Raw genomic sequence first — 24016 nt, 5'->3', positions numbered from 1 at the left:
TGAGCTTTATGTATATATATATATATATATATATATATAACAGAGACGCTGAACGAATAAATTGACTTGGATTAATCAATGTCGGTCAATATTGCACAGATGAGTCTTAGGTGTCCCACAACGTAAATTGCAACTGCCCAGAAATTCGTATTTTAAATCTGAGGTAAAGTGTGAGTGCCATGTGCTTACACTCAAGAAGAGCTTTTGAGGTAACTTTACCGCTACAAGAAATCGAGGCCTACCGTTTAATCGAATTTCAGATCGATCGAACCGAACTCTGTTCTTTCTGGTCCGACGGGAAATTCTACGAGTCCTGACAGACTGCCTTTTTAGTGAAGTTATGCCGAGTGAATGTTCGGATGTAAGATTCTATAGATCTCAGCTAACCCTGGTTGCTGCAATCGTCAGATACCAGGATAATCCAAACGGTGAAGGATTCCGCTTAGCCCGTGAAATGATTTGTGCAAGGTGGAATTAATTCATGTCATACTATATTTTATCCGAGAATGGAAACCAATTTGATTTGTATACGGAACAGAGGGAAACGGAGGAAAACACGGCCAATTTTGGCGGTAATCGGTTCCCATCGCATACACCATTAGGTGACTTATCAATGCAGAAAACTCCAATACAAAGACACAGTCAACATATTTTAACAATCGCGCGAACTAATCATGCTCACTTTGCTCTAGATGCACTATGCAAGACGGTTTAGGAACAAACCATGATTCCCAAAGTCTATATGTGACAAGAAACGTTGGGCCTTTGTGAAGAACTAAACTGAGCTGAAAGGCAGAATAACTTCAAAGGCTTCGTACATTTGAAGCAGAAAAATGTTCTGTTACTGATTCATAAGAGATCAAGGAAATCAGTTACGTGACAGTCACAACTGAATAAACGCGAATTAAGATCCACAGCGAAGTGATTATATCCAACCACATCTTCAACCAATAAGCCCGTAAGTAGATTGAGCAGGAGCAAAATCTGTCTAAAATGAAACGGACACATACGACCATAGCGTTAGAAGCACGAAGAACTACTAGTGGTTTAGAAGCCGATGTATGGAACTTGGGACAGGAGCTTCCAGTCTGTGCACAAAACATAGCATTCACAAATCCTTCCGTTCTGGACGCTCGTACACATTGAACACGTAAGGGAATGTCTTCGTCAACAAACAAAAGTGCACGGCTAGATTCGGTTGAAAATTGGGTGAAAATTCCCTCGTTACTAACATATGGCCAACAGTGACCGAAAACCCAACTCAATTAAGGCCACTCTTTACAAGGAATAAGATATTATTCCTTCATGCGGACTAGTGGATAAAAATAATAATCCTCGTAAACTCTCGACAGAAATTTTAGTTGCTGGTTTCCAGAATGAAATAAATGTGGAGGTAGACATCCATTTATTGATTAAAGGGGTGTTATCGGAAGCAAGCAAACTATCCCATGTGGGATAGTTTAATGATAGTTTAATAGATCTTCGCCTTATCCAAGATTTGACTAAATTCATCTTACCAAAAGTAGAAAAAAAATGGGACTGGGTCTTTGAAGGCTATTTCATTCAGATCAGGATCCAGAAACGCGTCCAGGTATTGTATGCGGGGAGCTGCCTCCAATTCATTGTTTCTTTTTAGTGATTTCCTCTCATGTGAAGTGTGCTTCGGAAAGCTACGACTGATGTGCTTGGGAAAGCTAAGACCGGTGCGTTAGCGGCTTATTTACGGTGCCGATAGTTCCACCAAAATAGATAGTTCATGTGATTATATTAAAGAGATACTAGTATGCGCCGTTTGAGTGATTTTTTTCGGGCTTATTTCTTGTAATAACCGCGTACTTGTCGTACAGTATTTGTAGCTGCTACACGACCGATTATTTGGGGAGGTGGGATAGGTAGCTGAGCATTTTAGCCGGTAGCTAATAAATTAGTGCGTAAATACAGCACTGTGGGTGGACTGTTAAATGGGGGATTCGGAAGGGGGTTATGCACTGAAGGCAATAGCTTGGATGCATGAGCGCTGTTGAAGGCCTGACTGGGCCATGTCTGACAATGTATCTAACCATTGATATGGCTCGTCTCGGGGTCCCCATCCAGGAAGACGGCAATGACCAGCGCAGCTGAATGATGGTGTAATGGTCACCACTAAAATAGGTCAAACGACATAAGCTTTGGTGAAGGCGGTGAGAAAAGATAGAAGAGAACGGTAATTTTTGTTCTGGGTCTTCGATGAGAATCCACGAGGTATAATTCGATTTCAAAAAAATGATCCGTTGCCCACCATCAACCCATCTGTCTACGGCGTAGTATCACATAGAAACAGATGCAAATAAGCTAGTAATAAAGTGCCGTAATCGCATTTAATACTGCCAGAAACCACTTGGAGGCCTTCTCTGACCTAATGTTATGGGTGGATAGAAAGATGATGCAAGTAGCTGCTAACACGGAGTAGTCTAAACATTTGGTCAAACTGATGCACTCACCAGGAAAACCTCTACGGCGCCCACAAGATACATAGCTGAGGCAATGGTGGTACCCAGATAGAACAGCAAACCGACTGCACCACCAAACTCCGGACCGATAGAGCGAGAAATCATAAAGTATGATCCACCGGCTGGCACTTTCCCGTTCGTAGCAATAGCAGACATACTCAAGGCTGTCAACATCGTCTGAAATTAATAGAGAGAGAGGATTACTCTATCAAACAGGCTAGCCAAATGCACGCAATGTTCATATCAATGAGTTCATCACTATGTTCGAATGTCCAATGTGAAAAGCAAGCTCGCGTCAAACATGCATTAATCGACTACCCGAACAAGATTTTATGAATGAATTCGCAAAGCACAGCCGAAGTTTTCTTCCGTTTAAACTCACATGTAGTCTTCAAAAATCTGTCGATTTTTCCTAGGAAAATTTATTTTCTGTTAAGTGCATATTTTGCCACGTTGGTAGGTACTCATATTTGCGGCTGCAGCTGAGAAGCACTAATAAGGCGAACGCCTAAAAACAGAACGATTCTATTTGAAAAATTCCTTACTAGGTTCCTCACGGCAACTGGATGAAAACACAGGAAAGCGTATCCAACATACTACAAAAAACAACGGGGCAATCAATCCGTTAAATAAATCAAACTAATAGATGAGTACAAGTGATTTGATACTATCCACGTTGAAACTGGACCAAAGTCGTCCAAAATTCTGGTGCAAAAGCTATTCAGAACCGGACGAGAACATGGTACCCAAACGCTTACAAAGGCTAAGGATAACTAGGTGCCAATAAAGAACGCGACAGATGAGAGGTCGTCAATAATGTCGTAGGGAATGATAAGTCGGGAATTTTGAAGAAGCCTATATTCAGTGAGATATTATGGTTTTCTAGCGCACTGTGTGTGGTGTGCACTGAGTAAACGCTGAGAATGAGCGTTTTTAGCTGAGCTCCACATACTTGGTAGCTGTATTGGTTTTTTGGTTTGAATTTAGCATTCCCAGTTCGATGAAGCACCCTGTACAAAGGTTCTCCCAATCATTACACACTAGGATTTTTCAAATGTAGACACTGGTAGGTCAGTATACCTATGGGACAAGTACTTCAGCTCACGAGTTGAAAAGGTACTATCCTAAAGCAAGCATGCCAGTGGTTGTAAGCCCTTAGGAACACAAAATAACCTAAACACCCTATGAAGCAACATATTCTCCGAGAATAAATCAACGGTAAGAATGGTGATACCGAATGGAAAAGAAGGACAGGAGGCCTATGGTTCTGGAAAACAAATGCAAACACTGATGTAGTGAAGTGTGAAAACAGGCAACCATCTACAGCTATCAGATAAATTGTTCTTGGAAAGCGCACATTCGATTCGCACTCATCAGTAAGGTAAATCAGCCGCGTTGATTTCCATTGCGCGTGTCCAACTCACTGCGCCACAAAAATAAGCTGACTGACTATGGCACAGAATCCATGTGTTACTCAACCAAGTGGTCGGTAGTTACCTAACTTTATGTACTTTGTGTACACAGGATTGCAAAAACACCGTGTCACGTACTGAAAAGGTGCAAAGTGCTGTTAATGGATTCCCAGTCAGGTGAGCCCCTCCGGTGTGACCTGCCTTGATGCGTCCATACCACGCTTAGAGCAAACAGTCATTCATACCACGCTTCTCACGATCAATGAACACCGCTTTCTTGCGGTCGTGAGTCCATAAGATATGACTTTACTCAAACTTTAACCTGTACTTCATGCCAAGAGGGACTACGTTTGTCTGTGTTCCAGACACATGGAAATTAGCAACTGACACAAACCCAGTTAGCATTTTTTATTGAAGGTTTTCCTATTTGATTAGATGCGGACTTTAGTTGTCTTTGCTTAACATTGCTAAACATTCTCAGTCCTCAAATCAGGGAGACTGGGCAAAATTTTGTTCACGGAATGCGTCTGTCAAGCAAACTGCATCGCAACATATCCGATGCACATCTTGGCTTTTCTCTATGAACTTTTAATTCTTCCATGCATACATGATGAAAAAAACACCCACGTGCTATGCTTTAACTAAACTATTATGATGCTCACACTCTTAGGGAAACTTATCAACAAGTGCTAACCACGATGGAGACCATTGCAGTTGTGACCTTGAAGTCGCTACGAGCGCTGTTCATGTCGATTGCAGCTGAGAAGCAGTTAACGATTGGATTAATGGAAGTGCTTAACCAGCGCAACATGCTAACACCACACAATGCAGATGGTCAGGTGTGTGGGTGCCCCATTAAAACCGATAAGTTACTCAAGAACTGCCTTGAATATATTGAATACTTCAGCTGGGAGATTTGAACTGAAGCAACTAGGCGTGGAGGATGAGAGCTCTAATAGTGTTTCGTGAGCTGTCCCCCGACCGCCCTCTGTCTATCTGTAACAAATATGATTTCACCTGATAAATGGTAAATTTCTCACTTAATGCTCAACCTTTCCCAAATCATCACCGCAACTCGGAAACGGTATTGAGACGCTCACTTTTTATGATGATCCAAAAAATCTAAGTAATTTTTCAACGACCGCACAATATGAGTGTCTTGCGCTGCCACTCTATGAAAATGGTAGTCTACCATTCTTCTAACGCCTCTTCCCAAGAACTTCCTGATGATTGGAACCTTGTGTTGTGTTGAGTGAGCCGAAAGGCTCTGAGTTCTGCGCTGTGACACTGGCTCCTCTGGTCCTGCTTAGGATCAGTCACTTCACGCTGTTCCCCCCCTCCAACGGATATCTCGTTCATCTGGATATGAAACACGCGTCCTGTCTCACTGAGTTGAACCTGTATCCGATTAAGGCATAGAATAGTTTAACTTCTCAAAATTCATCCCAAAGTTATAAGCGTAGTCTTAAGTTACGTCAAGCGCGTTACTTCGTGCTTCCGGTTCGCGCAGTGTCACTCAACTGACATCATCTGGTTAGGTGCCGTTGAAGTAGGGTATTATGTCGGATGTGTTACTGACATTTTCGATAATTGCTGCGCGTTCCCTGGCCTAGAAAGACAAGATATTACAATTTTCAATCCCGATGAGGGAATAAATCTGTACATAACTAACAAGTGTGTATCTTGAATCAGTGAAAATCGCTCGCATGCATATAGAGCAGCAGCTAAGCGGTGTGGTAGTTGGTGGAAACCTTTAAGGAATAGGGCAGTCCTCCTGGGTGCACGAAAGGAGTTTTGTTAGACGTACTGAGATTTATGCCTACGTGAGTGCATAAGTTTTGATTTGATGTAGAAGAGGATATTGGTAGTTTATGATGCCAAGCTGGTAATTGGAATAATGGCCAAGCTTGGCAATAATTTGCTACGAAGTCTTCGCTTTATACGTCCAACGACCGAACAAACAAGCTATACATGAATGTACCAAATCTCCCGTATAGTCTCTATTCCTCAGCAATGTTACTATTAACACATTTACTAGGCGACAAAAAGTCATAACGACCGAAAGATTGAATAACCTCACAAAACAAACGAGATCCATGATTTTTAGGGTAAAAAGTTTTATGAGGTTTTCGTGCCCTGAGTACGCGCATCTGTAACGCAACCGAGTGCATTAACGGGTTTGGACGAAAAGAAACGGTATTTTTGGCTTTTGATTCAAGTGTAACGAACAGATATTTGTGAGATATCAAAAGTAAATAATAAAGTCACTTCACAAGGTGAAATCGATGAGAAATAAGAACGAAGGCTTACTGCAACGCTCGTAACAGACACCCTTGTATAATTCTGTGCAGAAGATCAACATATGCGTTCAAGAATTACTTAAAAAGGAAGAACCTGTGAGAGGGTCATGTTTCTCTAGGATCGACATCCACAGCTCGGTAGAGTGATTCCCTCTCTATAAGGACGCGTAATTGTGCACAAACGACTGACGATTGTTTCGGTTGTTCACTCTCTTAGATAAAAATATTTCACATCATTCATAGGAACAACCTTATGGCTGCGAGAGACCGACATTCCTGATTAAAATCGATACGTATGTGACCGTTTGCCTTCACTACTATGAATTACTTCCATTGTTTCCTGGAAAATGGAAACAAAAGACCATTCGACTATTCTAAACTCGCCGTGGAAGTTCAAGTTCATTCATCTTTGTTGCTTAACTTTCTGCAGGTCTAAGTGCACCGTGAGTGACATCAGCGAGAGAATCGGTAAATCACATACAAAGACATCAATCTAAATCACAAAAGTAATTAGCGGAACTTACACAAGAGCAGCACATGAAAACAATTAGGAAGCTTTGCAAAGCACCTGCAACTCCTGTGATCCAGCCCACGCGAACGAATAGAAGAATTCCGAAGATGTTCTGGCAACATGGCAGGAACACGCCCAGCACTGTACCTAATCGCTTGCGCTGAGATTGAAATGAGAGGGAAGTTGTTATTCCGCTGAAAGGCTTATTCAGAACAAAGTTATTTGTTCATTGTTCAGTGCGCAGTAACTTATGGTGGATTATTTAATAACAGGCTTTGCGCTTATTGAATAAGAAGCTTTGTGCAAAAAATTCCAAGTCCGAGAGGAGAAACACCTACTAGATTTATGGTCCCTCACCAGAAGTGTGAAGAGTAAAAACAAGGACAATGAAAAACAGGATGAAGGCAGATAGTCTCGTTGTCAATACGTCGTTTTTGAACCCACAGACTGAAAGACGAAGACTGCGGTAAGAACACTGTGTCCATGTTTGGTGTTTGTGAAGTGGTTCTATCAAACAGTGAGTTGACAGCGAAGTACACAAGCCATTCCAGCAAATTCAGCCGCGCTGGTCATTGCCGTCTTCCTGGATGGGGACCACAAGACGGGCTACATCAATGGCTAGAAATATTGTCAGACATGGCCCAATCTCGCCCTCAATGGCACTCATGCATCCAACCTATTGCCTTCAATGCATAGTTCCCTTCAGAGTCCCTCCATTGACAGTCCTATATTTAAGCACCAATTTATCAGGTCCCGCCTCCAATGCGTAGCTATCTACCCCACATCCACAAATCATCGGTGAACGAAACTCTGGAGGTTACAAGCACTGAAAAAGTACGCTGTTCTTACAGCTGACTATGATGATGGTGATGATGAGTGGCAATGCAGGATGAATGGTAGAGATCCGGGAAGCCTCAACCTAAAAGGATAATAAGCTGCTAGAGTTGTGTGCATGTAAGATTCGTCTAAAAAGATGCGATGAGCAGATGATTTTTGTGAAGTTTAAGGTGGAAATCCCGAATTTAAGAAGCAAATAGTAATGAATTTACTGATGCTCGTTAGAACGCATTGTACGGTCCCGGAAGAGAACATCAAGAAAAATAGACGAGTGGTAATGGAGATTTCGTTCTGCAAGAGAAGCCAATCTATACTCAAAAGACGGGAAGCACGGGAAAATATGGAAGGTGTGTCATGTGCGACACGCACGCAACCTCCTGAAGCTATCTATATGTTTCAAGTTTTCTCAGTTTTTCAGCACAAGACGAAATCCCCATTAAAATTCGTAAATCTCCCCACATTACCAATCAGAGATGAGTGTACCGTCTTAAAGAAGATCAACCAAATCCGTAATCTCAGATGTAAGGATTCTTGTATGAGGGGTCGTGTTTTTTATTTCGCCTGAATTACGAAAAAATGCACGGGATATCTTATACTAGAAACCGTATCCTACATGCAGCAGAGATACAGCTGTACAAGTTGGCGTAAAATTGGCCTATACTGACCAAAACAACGCTGCACTCTGCATGTGGTAAGTCACAACCCCAACATGTCAGAAGTAATAATTTCATGTTACACAAGGGGCCAATCGGGAACCGTCTACTTGATGAATTTTACCAGTGGATTCTAAGTACGATTGCAAGAGATCGATAGCAGCGACCTCCAAAATTACTTTAAAAGAACGACTCAAGTGTGTTCCTCAGGTCTGAAGATCAAACAAGTATCATCTATAGTGAAAGGCTGTCATTCTCTCATGAGAGATCACTCCAAATAGACTTAGCTCGATAACAAAAGTTCACGGTGACATTTACGGCCAACGACGCTCGAGTGTTGAGTCCTACCACCAAACTAGACCTCCTCTTTTTCATTAGCGTCTTTTGTTCGGGAGAATTTTTCGTATGATCCAAATTCCGTGTTTCTCAGTACACCATAATACATAATTATAGGGTCACCCACGTTCTACAGTATAACTGTACCATCACTGCTAGGTTGTGACAAAGCAAACTGCATCCATCAGGCAGTGGATACTCTCAGAAAACAAATCCACGATTCAGAAGACCGTCTGGGTGGGACTGAACACAGAAAAGTTGAAGACTTGACAAAATTATGTGACCGCCGCGAATTAACGACAATTTTCCAACAGCTGCTTTTTTAGACTGATTGAATTGTCTTAACCAATGTCCCATTCATTGCTTCCTCGTTCTTATTTTACACTATCTATCTAATGAGTTTCGCAGCCTCTGAATTAGGCACCTCTGTACTTCAGGTGAACTAGGATGTCCCACTTGTACCCAACTGCGTTGATATCAAGAATACAAATAACTGGTTCACTGCCTTCGTATAACGGAACCTACGTCACTAAGTTACGTGTAAACCGCTTAGTTTTTTTCTTTAAACTATCTTAGCCTTCCATTTCCCATGGTGGAATCGCTGACTCCCAGTAACACCATGTAGACTGCCTTAAACTTGAGGCAGGTGAGACCCAAAACAGTTTTTCATTTCCTCCCTACTCTATTTTAGTTGCTTTAGACTTCCACCTCTTCGGCATGGCTGGGTCCCCATCGGAATAAAGCATAGATTCCAAAGTCCTGATGCACCGTCAGTTGAAGCTGAAGTCATTTAATCGTTTGGAAAAAGCAAGTTAGATATATTCGTTGAAGCGAATAACGGATGATATCCCAGACAATTATGCATGCACCCAGACAACGGGTTGATTATTACCGTTACTACAGAATCGCAAAAAGATAGTGAGGCGTTCATATTTCCCGAATCATCGATAAAATGTCAACTGAAAAATGCCGTCATATATATATATATATATATTGCACAATGTCAAAAATGCCATCTGAAGGTGTCGGAATATGAAATTCAACTTACAAATTAGTTGGTTTTGGTTGGGAGAGATGACTGGTTGCCCGAGGCAGCGTCAGTGATTGCAGAGGGTGGGTAGACATAAACTGGGCGTTGCCGGTGCATTTTGACAAACAACCTTGGAACTACCGGGTGGCGTTTGTTAGATCACGTTGAACGATTCAGCCGAGTTGACAGGTGGATTCCTAACGCATAAGTGAGCTCCGACCTCGTCTGCCACGTGTTAGATTTGAGGTTTGACGTAACCCTACTTGAAATAACATTTTTGGGTACAAAAGTTTGTTTTCTGCAAAAAGTTGGACAAACTGATGACCAAAGCCCACCTGGAAGATCCTTTGGGTCAGACCGGATAGTATTTTAAGTAATAGGCTGGCTTAACGTGTTCCAATAGTGTCACGGAGCCATCGCGTATCACTTGATCGATAGGAATCACTGTGTCAATCCGGCCAGATTTTTCAACGTGATTTGTCGAACTCCAACCACTAGTAACAAAGTCAACGATAAATATGCACTTACAAAGTCCCAACTATCGTTATTAGGTTATGTCACGCCCCATTGTTTCACCAGAATCGTCATGTGAAGGCATTGATTCTGCCCTGACCAGTCAATCGTTCTTCTTCAGCCAACTAATCAATACAAATAATTGCAGTTTGACGCATTTCGGCGACCCTCTTTAACTCTGCTTGTATCATGTTTTACTGAGAAGCGTTGAACTGATTTTCATATTCTAGTGCCAACGCTACCAAAGCTACTCTATCGAATTCTCCGTGCCGGTAGTGGTAAACATGCGCAACAAACGATCTCTGAAACGCTAGCAGAGTCAGTGTGTAACTGAATCATCTTCCAAGTCGAGAGTGATTTCAAGGATATCTCTATCCGTGATTACACAGCTGTTTCTGTCGCGGTGAGTAAAACTGTCATGGCAAAAGATGGCTATCCTGGTAGAGTCTCGGAGCTAGTTGAACCTAGCAATATCAGCTTCAGATCACAATAACAACTATATTGAGATGTACTTGGAACTAAATGGGGATTCCGATATGGGAGTTCGGATAACAGAATCAAGGCGAGACACTACGAGTGACGTCAACAGACGATTTATTTGCGTCTGCGAGCAACTCAGGCAAATTGCTCTGAAGCAACAGCCTAAACGAAACGAATAATATTTGGAATTTTCAGTATCCACTGTGTCATATCTAAATCCAGGCGCAGCCCCAGTCGAAGAACCTCAGTCCTATCTATACTGTCTGGTGCGCTTTTGGTTGAATAGAGGAGACACTTCGTTTGTCGAAACACACTGAGGCTGAAAAAAGTGTAAACCTAAATAAAAAATTACACTGCTCACCTCACTAGACTTAGCCTGTTTATCTCGCAGCTGTTTGGTCTCATCAACGGTCGGTTCGATTCCTCCGGTGTAGGCCGCCAACTTACTGAACCAATTGCTCATTGGCGTCAGCGTTTTCTGTTCGTCCTGTTAGATAAAGGATAAGTATAGAGTTGTTTTCTTATCAGCTTTCACGAATCCATAAATCAATGCGATTCGCCGTGCTTGCTCCAACAAAAGAAAAAGTGACGTGGTTGCCTGGAAGGGGTGTACGCTTAAGTTATGCTAGTCACTGGCGGTATGCGCGATATCCAAACTACGAAAACGTGGGATGACAGGATAGTCAGTATTCCAATCGTGATCCGTATATTTTTCAGTAGAGTGGAAAATTGGTTTTAATAGAGTACAAGCAATTACTCGATATTTCAGCGTCCATCGTAGTTCTTGCGAAAAAACATCACGTCAGCTATGGGGAAGGTCGAAATGTGGGGGAAATGTGGAATGACTGAGGTAAACAGAATATACGCTGCCATCCTTATCTTTCTCTCTGGCATGATAGACGTGATGAAAACTGATAGTATTGGTTTTTTTTCCCTACTGAATGCCCGGAGGATCTCTCAGGCAACATTGCCTACGATTCGAAATGTCAAAAATTGTGTGTATATCGACCGAGTGTTTTATGTTGTGTCCGCGCCACACCCGATATTGTGTCCTCTGAACGCTCAGTTGGGAATGAATGGTACATCCAGGTACATACATCCCTAAACGTTTTACCTGTGAATAGAAAATTTGTGCTGAACAGATGAAAACGAGGGGTTTTGCCGCAGATTAATGGAAACTGCAGAACGAAATGGTCAGGAAAAACAATGCAACGGCTTCGAATTGAGGCTTCCTGAAGACAGTGCGGTGGAAAGGCTGGAAACTCTAAAACGCGCTAGGTCTGGTACAGCTTCAATAGTCACAATGGATCGACCTTTCTTCTCGAATTCGAATCCTGGTAAGGGACTACAAAATAGTCAGCTGTATAAAAATAAATTTCTTCCAAAATCTCGCCTTGATCAAGAAAATGCATGAGCATGCAAACAGCTTGTCCATTTGATGTTAGCAATAATGAGCTTCCGTGGGCAGATACAACACGCACGCTCAAGTGCGACTAATGACGTTGAAGAATACATTAGGTGAGCATAAGGAAAAGACATTTGCTCCATTTAGCGAGTAAACCTTACTCTGGTCGTCTACTACACTTAGTGGTCATTGCAGGCTGTAAAGAGAAACTATGAATTAAGTAATCGACTCTCACTCAGAAGAGCCGGCAGACGGTTCCTTTGGAGATTATAAATAGGTTAATAGGAATAAATTTTAGAAGTGGGTGAAGTATAAAACACAAAGCCAAAGGGGTCATTGAAGTACAGGTGATGCACAAGTGATGCTTCCGGAGACAATGAATATTACAGTGCTATTCTAAAGTGCCAGTCCCACTGAAAATGACTTTCCCCGCTCACTGCAAAAGAGACATATTAATCAGTAACCGTCGATCTATCTCATGCTGACCGTAAACATATCTCAAACTAAAACAGATCCCCGCAAAAATCGCCGCATCATAGACATTGTTATCATTTCACTAAATTCGAATGTTCAGAAGAAAGGACTGCTATCCTGACGAAACTTAAACACCGGTATATGGTTAGGACGAAAATGATGCAATGGTCCATTTTCACGCTAATCTTTGCACCGAGCTAAATGACAGTTTCTGCTTAGCCACAGTTTGGCCAATATCCCAATAGCGGTTCGTAAAACTGGCTGAGAGAATAACGCACGTTCAAAAATATACATGCGAACGTGGGCCAACCCAAACACACCTACAGCACAAGGCATCAAAGCCTGTCAAAATGAACATAATCATTTAAGCAATCATGAATTCCAAATTGAGGGATTAATCCATTCCTCTAAGGTAAACTCGCTATCCTCTATCCGTTCGTAGATGGAAGTAAACTTTGGAGCCCACCCAAGCATGTTGACAAAACTTATGCTTGTACTGGCCGGTTTCACAACGATCTGCTCCTTTTTCTACAAAGTGAACAATGTTGTGGCGCAGTATGAATCACAACCTTTTCATACAAAAAGTTTTGCGCACCTCAGCAGTTGTCCTAATAGGAAAGAACATCATGTGCATATTGTGTAGGTGAATTGAACTCTTTCAGTAAACACACTCTATGTGACATATCCTACGACGCTTTAGTTCCTAAATTACGGTTGTACGCTTCACAGTCACGATCAACTTGACATAATCCGGCTTTCTGGTTTATATTATTCTGGTTATCTGAGAGATTACGATTGACAACGTAGTCGCAGGTCTATTACTCGTCGACAATTGAGTGAGAAAAAGCAAGATATCTGCACCTGTGCATACAGGCATACACACAGACAACAACCGAACCTGCTCTATCGATCCTCCTCTTACAGGACTTCGTAGGCAAACAACCTAAATCGGTAGTGAAATATACGGCAGTAATCTAAGGATCATGTTCCAGGAAAATAACCTGACCGCAAACGGTCAAGTATGGCTCAGTGTGGGCGATCGGCAATCGGTCCGGCCAGAGAAGTGCAATCATTTTGCGGAATGCTGCCAAAAGAATTTTTGAGGGAAGCTTAATTTCAGCGGAATGTACTTTTTAAAAAGGGCAGCGAAAGCAGCATTCACTTATTTTAACCGGGTGCCCCGTCTGCAGCCGTACATACTAGACACATCGGTAGTAACCAGTGCACTTTTACTTCGGGATGCAGTGCGCATTTTGGATGGTTGTTCTTTATATAAATAGCCGAAAAACCGAAGGTTAGGTGCCTGCTACCGGAAAACCGTTAGATTCACGCATGCCGCCTTGCGGGTCAGGTCGTTTATCGGAGTCTCCGGATGCTAACCTTTAAACCAATTCCTAATTCAGTCTTGTTATCGGAGATAGTGCTGACAAAAAGCACACAATGCCCAATCCTAAAAACAACGATCAATTATACTAACTAGCGAGCACATTTTATTGGAAAGGCCGCTAAAGAGAGTTCAGTGACTTCTTCGGCGGGTTCCTATAATACATCATTACTACCCACATTGTGTTTTCCATGCAACGGCTTCAGGTTCACTTCTCTTAATTTTCGCATACTTCAACAAACTTGAGAACGTACTACACTGGCATGATTTAATAAAAAGGGATGTGTCAGAGACGTGTCTGCATAGTTACGTCTCAACTGCTATCCCGAATTCACTGGCACGGTCAACCCGCTTACCATCTACATCACTCTGATGGCCCTATTTCCTCGAATGTGCCCAGTGTTTTAATGCTTCTTCCGATACGAACGTGCTGCCGATGATAATGATATCGACCTATATTAGACTGTGATAAGATTCACTGGATTGTGTGGGCCAAATTATCATGGAGCTGAAAAGGCGCTTTCAAACTCATAGACAGAGGCTCAGAGGCTACCAAGAATCATTTTAACATTTCTTTATGGAACTCCTTGGGCACCAGTAGGCAAGTGAGTTCAGATGAATGTTACTTCAGTGATACAAATGGCGTAGACTAAAGATAAAAGATAAATACGACGACCATTCAACTTTGTGTTGCGACTACCAGCTATTTCCTGCAGTGTCTTCCAGGTATTCTGCGATGTGACATCAACCAGCAGCCCCCTAACCAACTATGTTGGCCTTAACTAACAACTGAGAAATTCAGTTCACAACAGCCATTTTTCGTAGAATGAAATAGTTTCCGTTAAGTAACCAATGCGGCTCCGTAGAAATCGAATCATCAGATTTGACAGGATCTATGTAGCTAAGCAGTGAGTACCAACCACCCGGGAAGTAATGCGACAAGAACTACGGATATTAGCAGATATCAAGGTAACTGTTAATCAGGATTAATCCTGGTCAACTGCGCGCAGTGCTATAGGACAAATGTTTCTGGATGCTTTTAGTGACGTTAACACAAGCCCCATTTACTGGACCTTAGACAAGCCCTCTCTGCTGATCTGAGTCGGAACAGGGTAAAAGTAGTTCGGTCCGTTGTTGAAAGACTGCTGAAGAACGGGACTAAAGGCCCAATTTGAGCCACCGGTGAACGCCAACTTCTGCCCAATCCATTCGTTCCGTTTAAAACAGGAGGATGAAGACAATTACATGCGCGCTGATGATAAATCACTCATCAAGAAGCATTCGTAATTATGCTTCTTTACGACAGGGAATATATTGTCTTAGAATGCAAGAAGCGATAAGAGCAGTTTGAGGCGTGATGAATCAAAAGCTATAAAAACTTTTCCGTCAAATTGAAGTGTTACCATGAAACATTAGAATAGATGTTGACAGTTCCATATAAGGCAACTTTACAACAGAACAAATCACTACTGCTTACCTCAAAAAGCTGTAATCCATATTCCTCATCATCTTCAGCCTCAATATCTTCTTGTACCACCTGAGTAGGAATGCTCGCTAAAAGATGAAGAAAGATACAGCAACTTCCAAACATAAATTGCTTTCCGATGGTACTTTATTGATGAAAAATCTGTCTAGAAACTAAGCTTGCCGCAAGCGAAAATGCTCAATGAGCTCTTTATGGAAAGGTTTACTTAAGGCCTAGATATCAATAGGTTACTTACTGGAGGATTTTCAGTGTCCACCTTTACTCTTTTCCTTAAAATATGGCTTTCAAATAAATCATGGTTGTACGGCAGTGAAGCATCGGTGTTGAACGCTGATGTCATGCTGCCGATGATAATGATGAAGGATTTCCAGGGAACTCATTAGAACCAACTGATGATGATGAGTTTGATACACCATTTGCAAAGTCAAACACACATGACCGTTCAGGTATAGAAACGCGGCAACATTGAAACAGAAGTCAACGGGCTTGATTTAAAAACTAGGGAAAACTAACTGACCCAGCATCAGTATGGGGCGAAATTGCATGTGATAGTTAACTTACGATAACTCTCTACACAACCTAATTAGAATGAAAAAGGCGTTTTCGGTTTACGATACTGATGCGGCAAGATAATAATTTTCCTCATATGTGTATGTACGTAATAATAACAAACTATATAAACGTTCAGCTGTAATACCCTTTCGGTGCCTTGATGCCATGCCACCCAAAGGAAGCACGAGGGCTGAGATACTGCCAGGTTTCCCAAGCTTAGACAGAGAAAGTTGTGAGGCGGAGGTCGGGTTCAAACCACGGAACTTCCGGTCGACAAATTCGCACTCTAACCACTGAGCCGTCTAGTCAGGTTTTTCAGATGTTAGGACCAAACCATTAGAGTTATGAGAAAAGTGCAACCAAATAATACTTTCTATCCTAAAAGTTGAATGGGAGTTTTGTGTACATTGTGTTTGTGTAATCGTCGCTTTTCTCGCATCAAGAAAAGACATGCGGTGATATGCGCACATATGTTTTACGAATAACAAGCCTGGATGCTCATAGAGGACCCACTGAATAGTATATAAAAACATAGTAAACTGAACGTTACGGCGTTTTACCTACAATTACGTTAAGTCGGCCAATCAAAGTCGGTAAGAAATACTCGAACCTCAAACCCCTATTTAGTAACTTTGATTTGCTTCACTCCAGTAATAACAATGCCAGTGTCTATGATGACCAACCGGTCAATCAATCGAACATCAGTGAATAAATTTGATTGAGATGGTGATCTATTTTTGAAGTTTCTACACTAGTTATATGACGTTCTATCATCTGACATTCGATAAACCCTTCCGATTACGGCACTGAAGCACCAGCGTTCTCCACTGTTATTTCGTCAGTGATGATGATGATTATGATTATGAGCTTTTCGATTCCTAAAAGCCTATCAGTGAACCTTAATTAGTAAGTCCAAGCTTAAGATATAGGAACGGCTACGCCGTACAAGTTTTCCTGTGTATTTGATGAAGGAGTGTTAATTTTTTATATTAAACTATTTTTACTGGCCGGTAACTATTGACGTACATCCCTAATTACTGTGTAATTCTAATCTTTTAACAAGTCTTAGCACCAAGTTCATCGGAAACATATCTACCTTCAGTGGCAATAAAAAGCCCATTTACAGTGTCAGCTATTCACATATAGAGCATCAATATTAGAAGGAAGAATACAACGATATAACAACAACGGTGTTCTTAGTTTGTTTGGTTTGCGTGTCATTCATTTCAATAATTACCTCCTTGATGCCAGTGAAGACAGTTATCGGAGACCAGACATTTTTGTCTGCCTACAAAACCATCATTATGTGTTGAGTAAGTGTCTTGTGGAAAGAAGTCCACCTCAAATGCTGGTAAGGGAATTGCTACTGTGCAGCTTCTATGGATGAAGTAGAATCCAATTCTTCCTCAATTCTTCCCCCAACTCTTCTTTACCAAAATTAAACGGCAAAAATGTGGATGTCCCGTACAATAACTTAGTTCATGGACTATTGGCTGTTTTCTGAGATAGTCAAACTCTGCTTACAAACCAAAGACGGCAAAAATATGCGTCAGCCACAGTAAGCTAGACGAATTAGTTTACTCCCGAAAACTGAAGGTCACGTTTATGGCACTGTTCAACCGCCTTCTGTACACATCTTGCCGCTACGCAGGTCGCGATCAAGTATGTAAGGGCTTGAAGGTTATCCCTGATACAAATAAGTTAGCACTGAGTACGCGATCTGTAACAACTCCATATAGAAGTCTGAAGATGACTACTTTTACTAGCAACCCCGTTTATACTCAGATGTCACCAAAAAACAAAGTGCTTTGTGTTGTTTATGTGATCAAAATACAAGTGACTAAGTTTAGCGAAAAATATACTGGTAACGAAATGCGGAAACGTGTTGCTGAATCTTACTAGTCAGAGAATCAGCATCTGAAGTGAAAAATCGATTGGATACAACCCTTCTCTCCGAAGAACATCTGATTGACTCCAGTATCAAACGAATCCAGGTTCCAGGCAGTTCTTATTTGTGCTACGATAAACAAGTCGACTCACTCACAGAGTTATCTTTGCAATGATTTTTTGTATAACTTGCAGTGGTTATTAGCCACGGTTACAATTTAGCAGGATTCCGAAGCCAAAGGCGAGCCTTATGAACAACCGGGACTGACAATTAATAAGATCACAAATTACTGTGATTGCGTATGATTGGATCACTCGAGTCGGACGGTTAAAAGCACACATCGGTTTGGACAAGGTAATAAAGGACAGTGGCGGGCTCGCTGGTCTCACAAATATCAAATAAATTGTCGTCAGCAACGCACTCTTAGCACTTACCAACGTAAAGCTCAAACAGTGAACACACGATCACATAGAGAAGTCATATTTTTGTTTGTATGCAATGAATCTCCTTAAATGAGGATTATGAGACTTACAGAAGCACACAGAACAAAAACATGAGTGCAGATTGTACACATTTGTTCTAGTTTCAAACTTCATTGTGTCGCTATCTGGAGAAACTGTTCCTAAAGCAGGCAAGCAACGTATCAATCATGCGCCTAGATAATCAAAGGGTGTTTCTTGAAGATTTACTAGCTGGATAGAACCAAAATAGTTTTGAGCAATCCGAAGACCAATGGGTTCCGGCAAACAGTAAGTAGACAGAGTTGGAAACCTCGGCTAAACAAGTTACTGCAGGTCAGTTAGACATTGTGCAATGATATCAAGAGGACTAAACAACCGCAAAAATATGGTTATTCCAACAGGCAGCCGAACAACCTTACTGAAGTAACTGAATTTGGCGCGCTGCAGCGAAAATCAACACGGACGGCTAGGAGAGACAGTATGAAGAATGACAGCGTAGTCCAATGCGATAGCTTTGATCGAAGTTCTTGTATTACACTGAAGGTTTCATGAATATTTCAGCATCTGTGGCTGCCACGCGAAACAAATAGCTATGATGGGGAAGTACAACATGAGTTTGTATGCTTTGAGCAATTGTATATTCACAATTCGGCTAGCTTTACGACCTCTAAAAAGACATCAATACAGTGAGAGGGAAGCTGAACGAACGCATGGCTTCTGGTCAACTAAACGGCGAAAAATTTCCTGAGGACAAAATTGTGGCCGGAACTAAAAATGTGCACACACGTCTGCAGCTACTTCAAAAATTATTTTGGTCACCATAGTGTACTTAAAAATAGCACACATCTCCAAAGAGGAAGTGAAGCTGGTAATGACAACTATGGTGGAATTATCCTCAGAAAGCGCGATGGTTCAGTGATCACAGCGCGAATTTCGGGGTCGGGTTTCGAACCCAACCAACGCCTCTTGAATTCCTCTGTCTACTCTCGGGCACCTGGCAGCTAGGCACAGAAAGGGTGGTAAAGCTGAACGATTGTCATTCTTTATCTTCATAAATATTGCGGCCGAAATATTTGTTCCGTTTGTCTCAACTTTCTTATGAAGTAAACCATAAAACTGCAAGTCAGGTGGGGTTGTGTTCTACGCCGGAATTTAGTATGCCCTAATTTCAACCAAACATAATATTCCTCATTGACTCTTACGTTGATTTTAGCTTCGTTAACTGTAAACTGCAGTAGACAACCACTCTAGCCAATGGTGATTTTCATCAAGTTCAATAGGCTTATCAAGGTGCTTTGATCATCAGAGAAAGTAAGTGGTGGAGATTTCCGGTAAGGACATCTCGGAGCTGGATATCGTGGACAATGCGCAGTAAAGCTGCCGACGAACACCGAGGCATTATAAACCGTAGCCTATACTAGAAATAAATATTTTGTCGCTAGTTATTTTTCCACTGGTTCCTAAAGAAATAATCTGCTGGCAGGATCTGAGATTGTTGTTTTGGCCTACAACTCCCATATCAGTCCCTGTAAGAGTACAATTTTCAAAGGTCAGTATATTGAGCAGGGAAGGACCGCGCTGAAAATTCCAAAAAGTGCCGGGCCCCTTGTAATGCTAAGCGTAGTTTTTCAGTTTCAGAAAACAAGTGAAGACGTTGTCTATTACGGCGTAAGACAAAAGCGAACAATGACGACAATATCAAACGATAGCACTTAGCTGCCATAGGACATTATGGATTGGTCCCCACGCGATCTACTATCTGCCCCGAAGAACCAGGCCCTATGCTGCAAATTGTGTGGAGACATGGCCAACCGATCTTTANGTTATCAAAGACGTTTTCAGAGCAAACGTGTTAGGACTAAGAAATAGGACGCAAAAGAACGAACACACCCTTGACATGGCTCCTAAGTCAGCGAGTTTATCACAGAATCCAAAATTTCATATCTTCGCGAAACATGAGCAGTGATATTTTAACAAAAATTAGGTGGTGTAACTGGCTACCCGGAAGAAATCCACAGAAATTTTCACAAGGCTCGTTTTGTTGCGCTTTTGGTGTCATTCGTTCATAAGTAACATCACTTCATTTATTGTTGCTATTATTATTTCTGGATCTGAGCCAATTTTGTGCAAATGGTTATGCCGCCATTGAGCTCGAACATCACTGTCAAACAGGAGGTGCAAAGTTTAACTAAACAAAGTGGATTGGGGTACTAAAAGGGTTACATGGATAAGCCTGGATGTATAACTCGGATGTACGACTAGCATCAACTATGTAGCACTCTGTGACTTTTTTCGAATGCCACACCAGGGAAACGACGTTTGTTGATAATTACTATCCTACGGATCGGTCCAGATGCAGTGAAGCATCGATGTTGAACAATGATGTCATGCTATCGATGATGATTAGCCCAGAAGCTTTAGAAACATTCAAAAAGCATTGTATTTGAAACAAAAAGGGCCAGATACGCGTTCAAATGGACGAACTTTGAACCCATCAGGTGTTGCTTCTACCCGATATCATGTGGCTGGTATTTAATGAAGGGCAGAGTTGTCTTGGTTCACCTCACAGACAACGCAGTAGAAACTACTTTGAAAATGATATCACGTATCAGTTGAAAAGCACCGAATTTGACGAAGAGTTGACAGAGCTATCCAGAGGGTTTACGTAAGCTAAGGAACGCATTATAAGTGGGCAAACCAAAGTTATCCAATAATTGCTGGCTTCATTCATGAAATTTAAAATCACTGAGGTCGGAGAATAACGCTAAGAGCATTGAGCACTGCACAAAGATTTAACGGCTTTATATAGCGTTTATTTATATTATATGACCGGTCACTACACGTAGCTCTTAAGGGTGAAATCTGAGTTTCTGTTTACAAAGCGCTAGTAGAAAAGCAGTAGTTCAATGAAGATAAGAAAATCCAGCAATTGTATATCTGTAGTTAGAGGAACTAAACTGTGCAATTTACTTAACTACGCTAGTGGAAAACCGTTCTCAATGGTAAGTGTTTTTAAAACAAAGGCATTAAACTATTAACCGACTCACAAGTAGCTGAAATATGCGGGTTACATCACCATGCGGCTTCTTGTGAACTACTGAGTACAGGCAAAGGCCGGTAGCCAATTCGCCGTAGTTAGTCATAAAAACCCAAACACAACATTTTCACTACATTTTATGCTTTCTTCGAGCATTATTCAACCTTTTTGTGCGTTACTAGCTTCGCCTTTGTCAAAAAGAGAATCGGTTCACAATAGTTCGTTTAAGAAACCACTAAACTGGTATTCTAAATGTCCTAGAAGGAACAGTTCAGCCAACTTAACATTTGCGGTGAGGGGAGCATTTTTGTTTCCAGACTGGCCACACTAGATTCCTGGTGATGTGCATGTCCGGGCACAGGTACACAGAAACAGTCCCATAATTAGTTCTGCATAGTTCTTTCCGTACAATCGCTCACTTTGAATCTGATCGTTAGGGAACGGCGATTGATTTTTTCATAATCACTTCTAATAATAATAATCGTTCGGCTGTAGCACCCTTTTGCTGTCTACCTGTCATGCCAAACGCAGGAAGCACGAGGGCTGGGATACTGCCAGGTTGCCCAAGCCTAGACAGGGGAAGTCGAGAGGCAGAGGTCGGGTTCGAACCACGGGCCTTCCGGTCAGTAACTTCGCGCTCTAACTACTTGGACCATCTCTCACTTCTAAACACCCGACCTAATATGTACTAGTTTACTGTCCTAACTTTGAGTATATGCGACGAAAGATCGATCACGCCTTGATCGCTTTCTCAGTATTCAGTATTCTATATTCGGGTTATAGGGGGAAGTAAGTAATCCGTTCAAATCAGTAAACATCCGGAAAGCCATTTGTTCATAAGTTGTTTGGTTGGCAACAAGAGCTTTTTGTTTGTGCTATTTCTACAAAAGGAAACACGTGCATTATCTCCAAGGATTAGTCTTGCTTTACGACCCTGAGCAGGCATAATAAATTGAGTCGACAACGTCTACATTCGAGTATGCGAAACCCCATCTCTTGGTGCTGCAGCTCGTGGGATAGTATTTGTAAATCCATTACCCCAGTACCACTTGTTTTAACAGCTTTTCCCACTGTTCGCACAAAGAATAAAGCTTGATGTCCGTACACCATTGCTTGTTAGATGGACCTAGAGTTTGATAAGCTGAACACCCGCTTTGTTGTGATTTTGATTGTTCTGGGAAAAGGTACTGGCTTCAGTGCCCATAATTTCTCAAGGTTTGATACCTTGGTAGTACCAAGTCGATGCCACACGTGAGCCCGAGGATAGTTTCGTCTAACAATGTTCTCGAAGGATTTGCTATCGCGACGTCAAATGCTCTGGGCAAAGGGGCTCCACGCCTTAGCCAGGCTTATGAAAATCCATAAAATGAAGACAACCTGATTCTGCACACACCATAAGTGGATGTGTACATCCAGTGGCTGGGCGATACTTTTCACCACATAACCACGAACAAGGCTAACCAGTTTAGCTAGTAAAAAATTCCTGGCTAGTGGACATCAGCCATTCCTCGTTCTTTCAGTGTCAAGTAACTATGTTTATGGTTGGGCCAAATTGTTACACATGTAGTGGCTAATAGCAGGAAACAAAAAATGGTTGGGTGACGACTTTTCTCAACCACAGAGTATCAACTTCAAAATATAACATTAACCACAAAAATCAGTTAAATATATGGCAGCACTTATACAAGACAGGGGCGTGAAGTAGGTAGAAAGTGCTCACCATAAGCTAACTCAGAATCCTTTGTGACAGAAGCCCGTGTACTTCTACGCCCCTCTTCTCCAACAGAAATTACGCTGAATTTTTTGGCAATGTACTCTCCGCTCATTGTGCACAGAACAGAGTCAACGAAGCAAAGTTATATGATTCGAAGAAGTCGGACCAGCAAAAACCGATTGTCAAGGTCGCCGTAGGTGTTTGTTGATTTAATCAAACAAGTGGTTCAGGATAATCAACGGGTTTTTATGCAACTACTGAACAAAATGAAACGAAAACTTATATTTCACCCGCAGCTATGCAGCATTGGCAACTGATCAATTATAAGTACATATAAGGTTGTTTCTGAGACTTGGAGCAAGAGGCCGCTCCCAAGATCATTGGGTTGTGCTAGAAACTTTCTAAATCTACCATCTTCGGTGTGTGGACTAATTTCCTTGAATAGCCGGAATCTGAAGGTCACGTGATTGCTGCGACTCCCAGTAGCAGTAGATCTGCTGACAGGGCTACCTTGCAGCTTCCCAACCCATTTTGAATTTGGTAACAGAGATGCCGCATTTCCCGTCCAGGAATTACTGTTTTAATGAAACGACGGTTCCAATTATTTTATCACGTGGGTGGGATTTTTGCACTATTTTCTGCCTTTAACGAGATGTTTCATAGACTACGTGTTTCGAAGGCTTCTTTCTGGAACGTGAACGGCCTTTTTCTCCATTGGGAAGGCACGTTAGTCGTATTACTGTCATTGCAATCTGCTGTTTTCCGGCATTTAGGCTGGGCAACATTGGTGAGCTAAGTGGCTGAGTGACCGATTCACCTAATGATAAACTTGATGGAAATAGACCCCTATTACAAAATCACACGCCAAAACATCGTTCCCTTTTACTCCGTAGCTTCCTTCTAAGCACGTCGCCAGTTTGAGTGGTATGAAATTCCCTCAGGGTTGCTTGTGTGCCCGTTCGCGCGATCGACCCGAGAGAGAACAATAATCCATTTATTCAAAGTTGGTGTGACGGTCCCAGATTTATTGTCTCTCAATCTATCCGACACTTCT

General features: G+C 41.8%; 1 protein-coding gene across 1 annotated transcript in view; it reads right to left on the bottom strand.

Annotated features, from left to right (window-relative positions):
* T265_04428 (hypothetical protein) overlaps window positions 1-23128 on the bottom strand; it is a gene marked incomplete at both ends in the record, with an annotated part of 97384 nt that extends 74256 nt beyond the window's left edge. Inside the window, 5 exons of the mRNA XM_009169173.1 lie at window positions 2481-2666; window positions 6726-6872; window positions 10923-11048; window positions 15302-15378; window positions 22969-23128. Coding sequence (XP_009167437.1) covers window positions 2481-2666; window positions 6726-6872; window positions 10923-11048; window positions 15302-15378; window positions 22969-23074 — 642 coding nt within the window. The remainder of the gene's footprint in view (window positions 1-2480; window positions 2667-6725; window positions 6873-10922; window positions 11049-15301; window positions 15379-22968) is intronic.
* Window positions 23129-24016: the final 888 nt, after the last annotated feature.

Source organism: Opisthorchis viverrini (genome assembly GCF_000715545.1).
Source record: "Opisthorchis viverrini unplaced genomic scaffold opera_v5_73, whole genome shotgun sequence".
NCBI lineage: Eukaryota > Metazoa > Platyhelminthes > Trematoda > Opisthorchiida > Opisthorchiidae > Opisthorchis > Opisthorchis viverrini.
The sequence above is the reverse complement of the archived record's forward strand: the minus strand, read 5'-3'. Positions and strand labels throughout refer to the sequence as shown.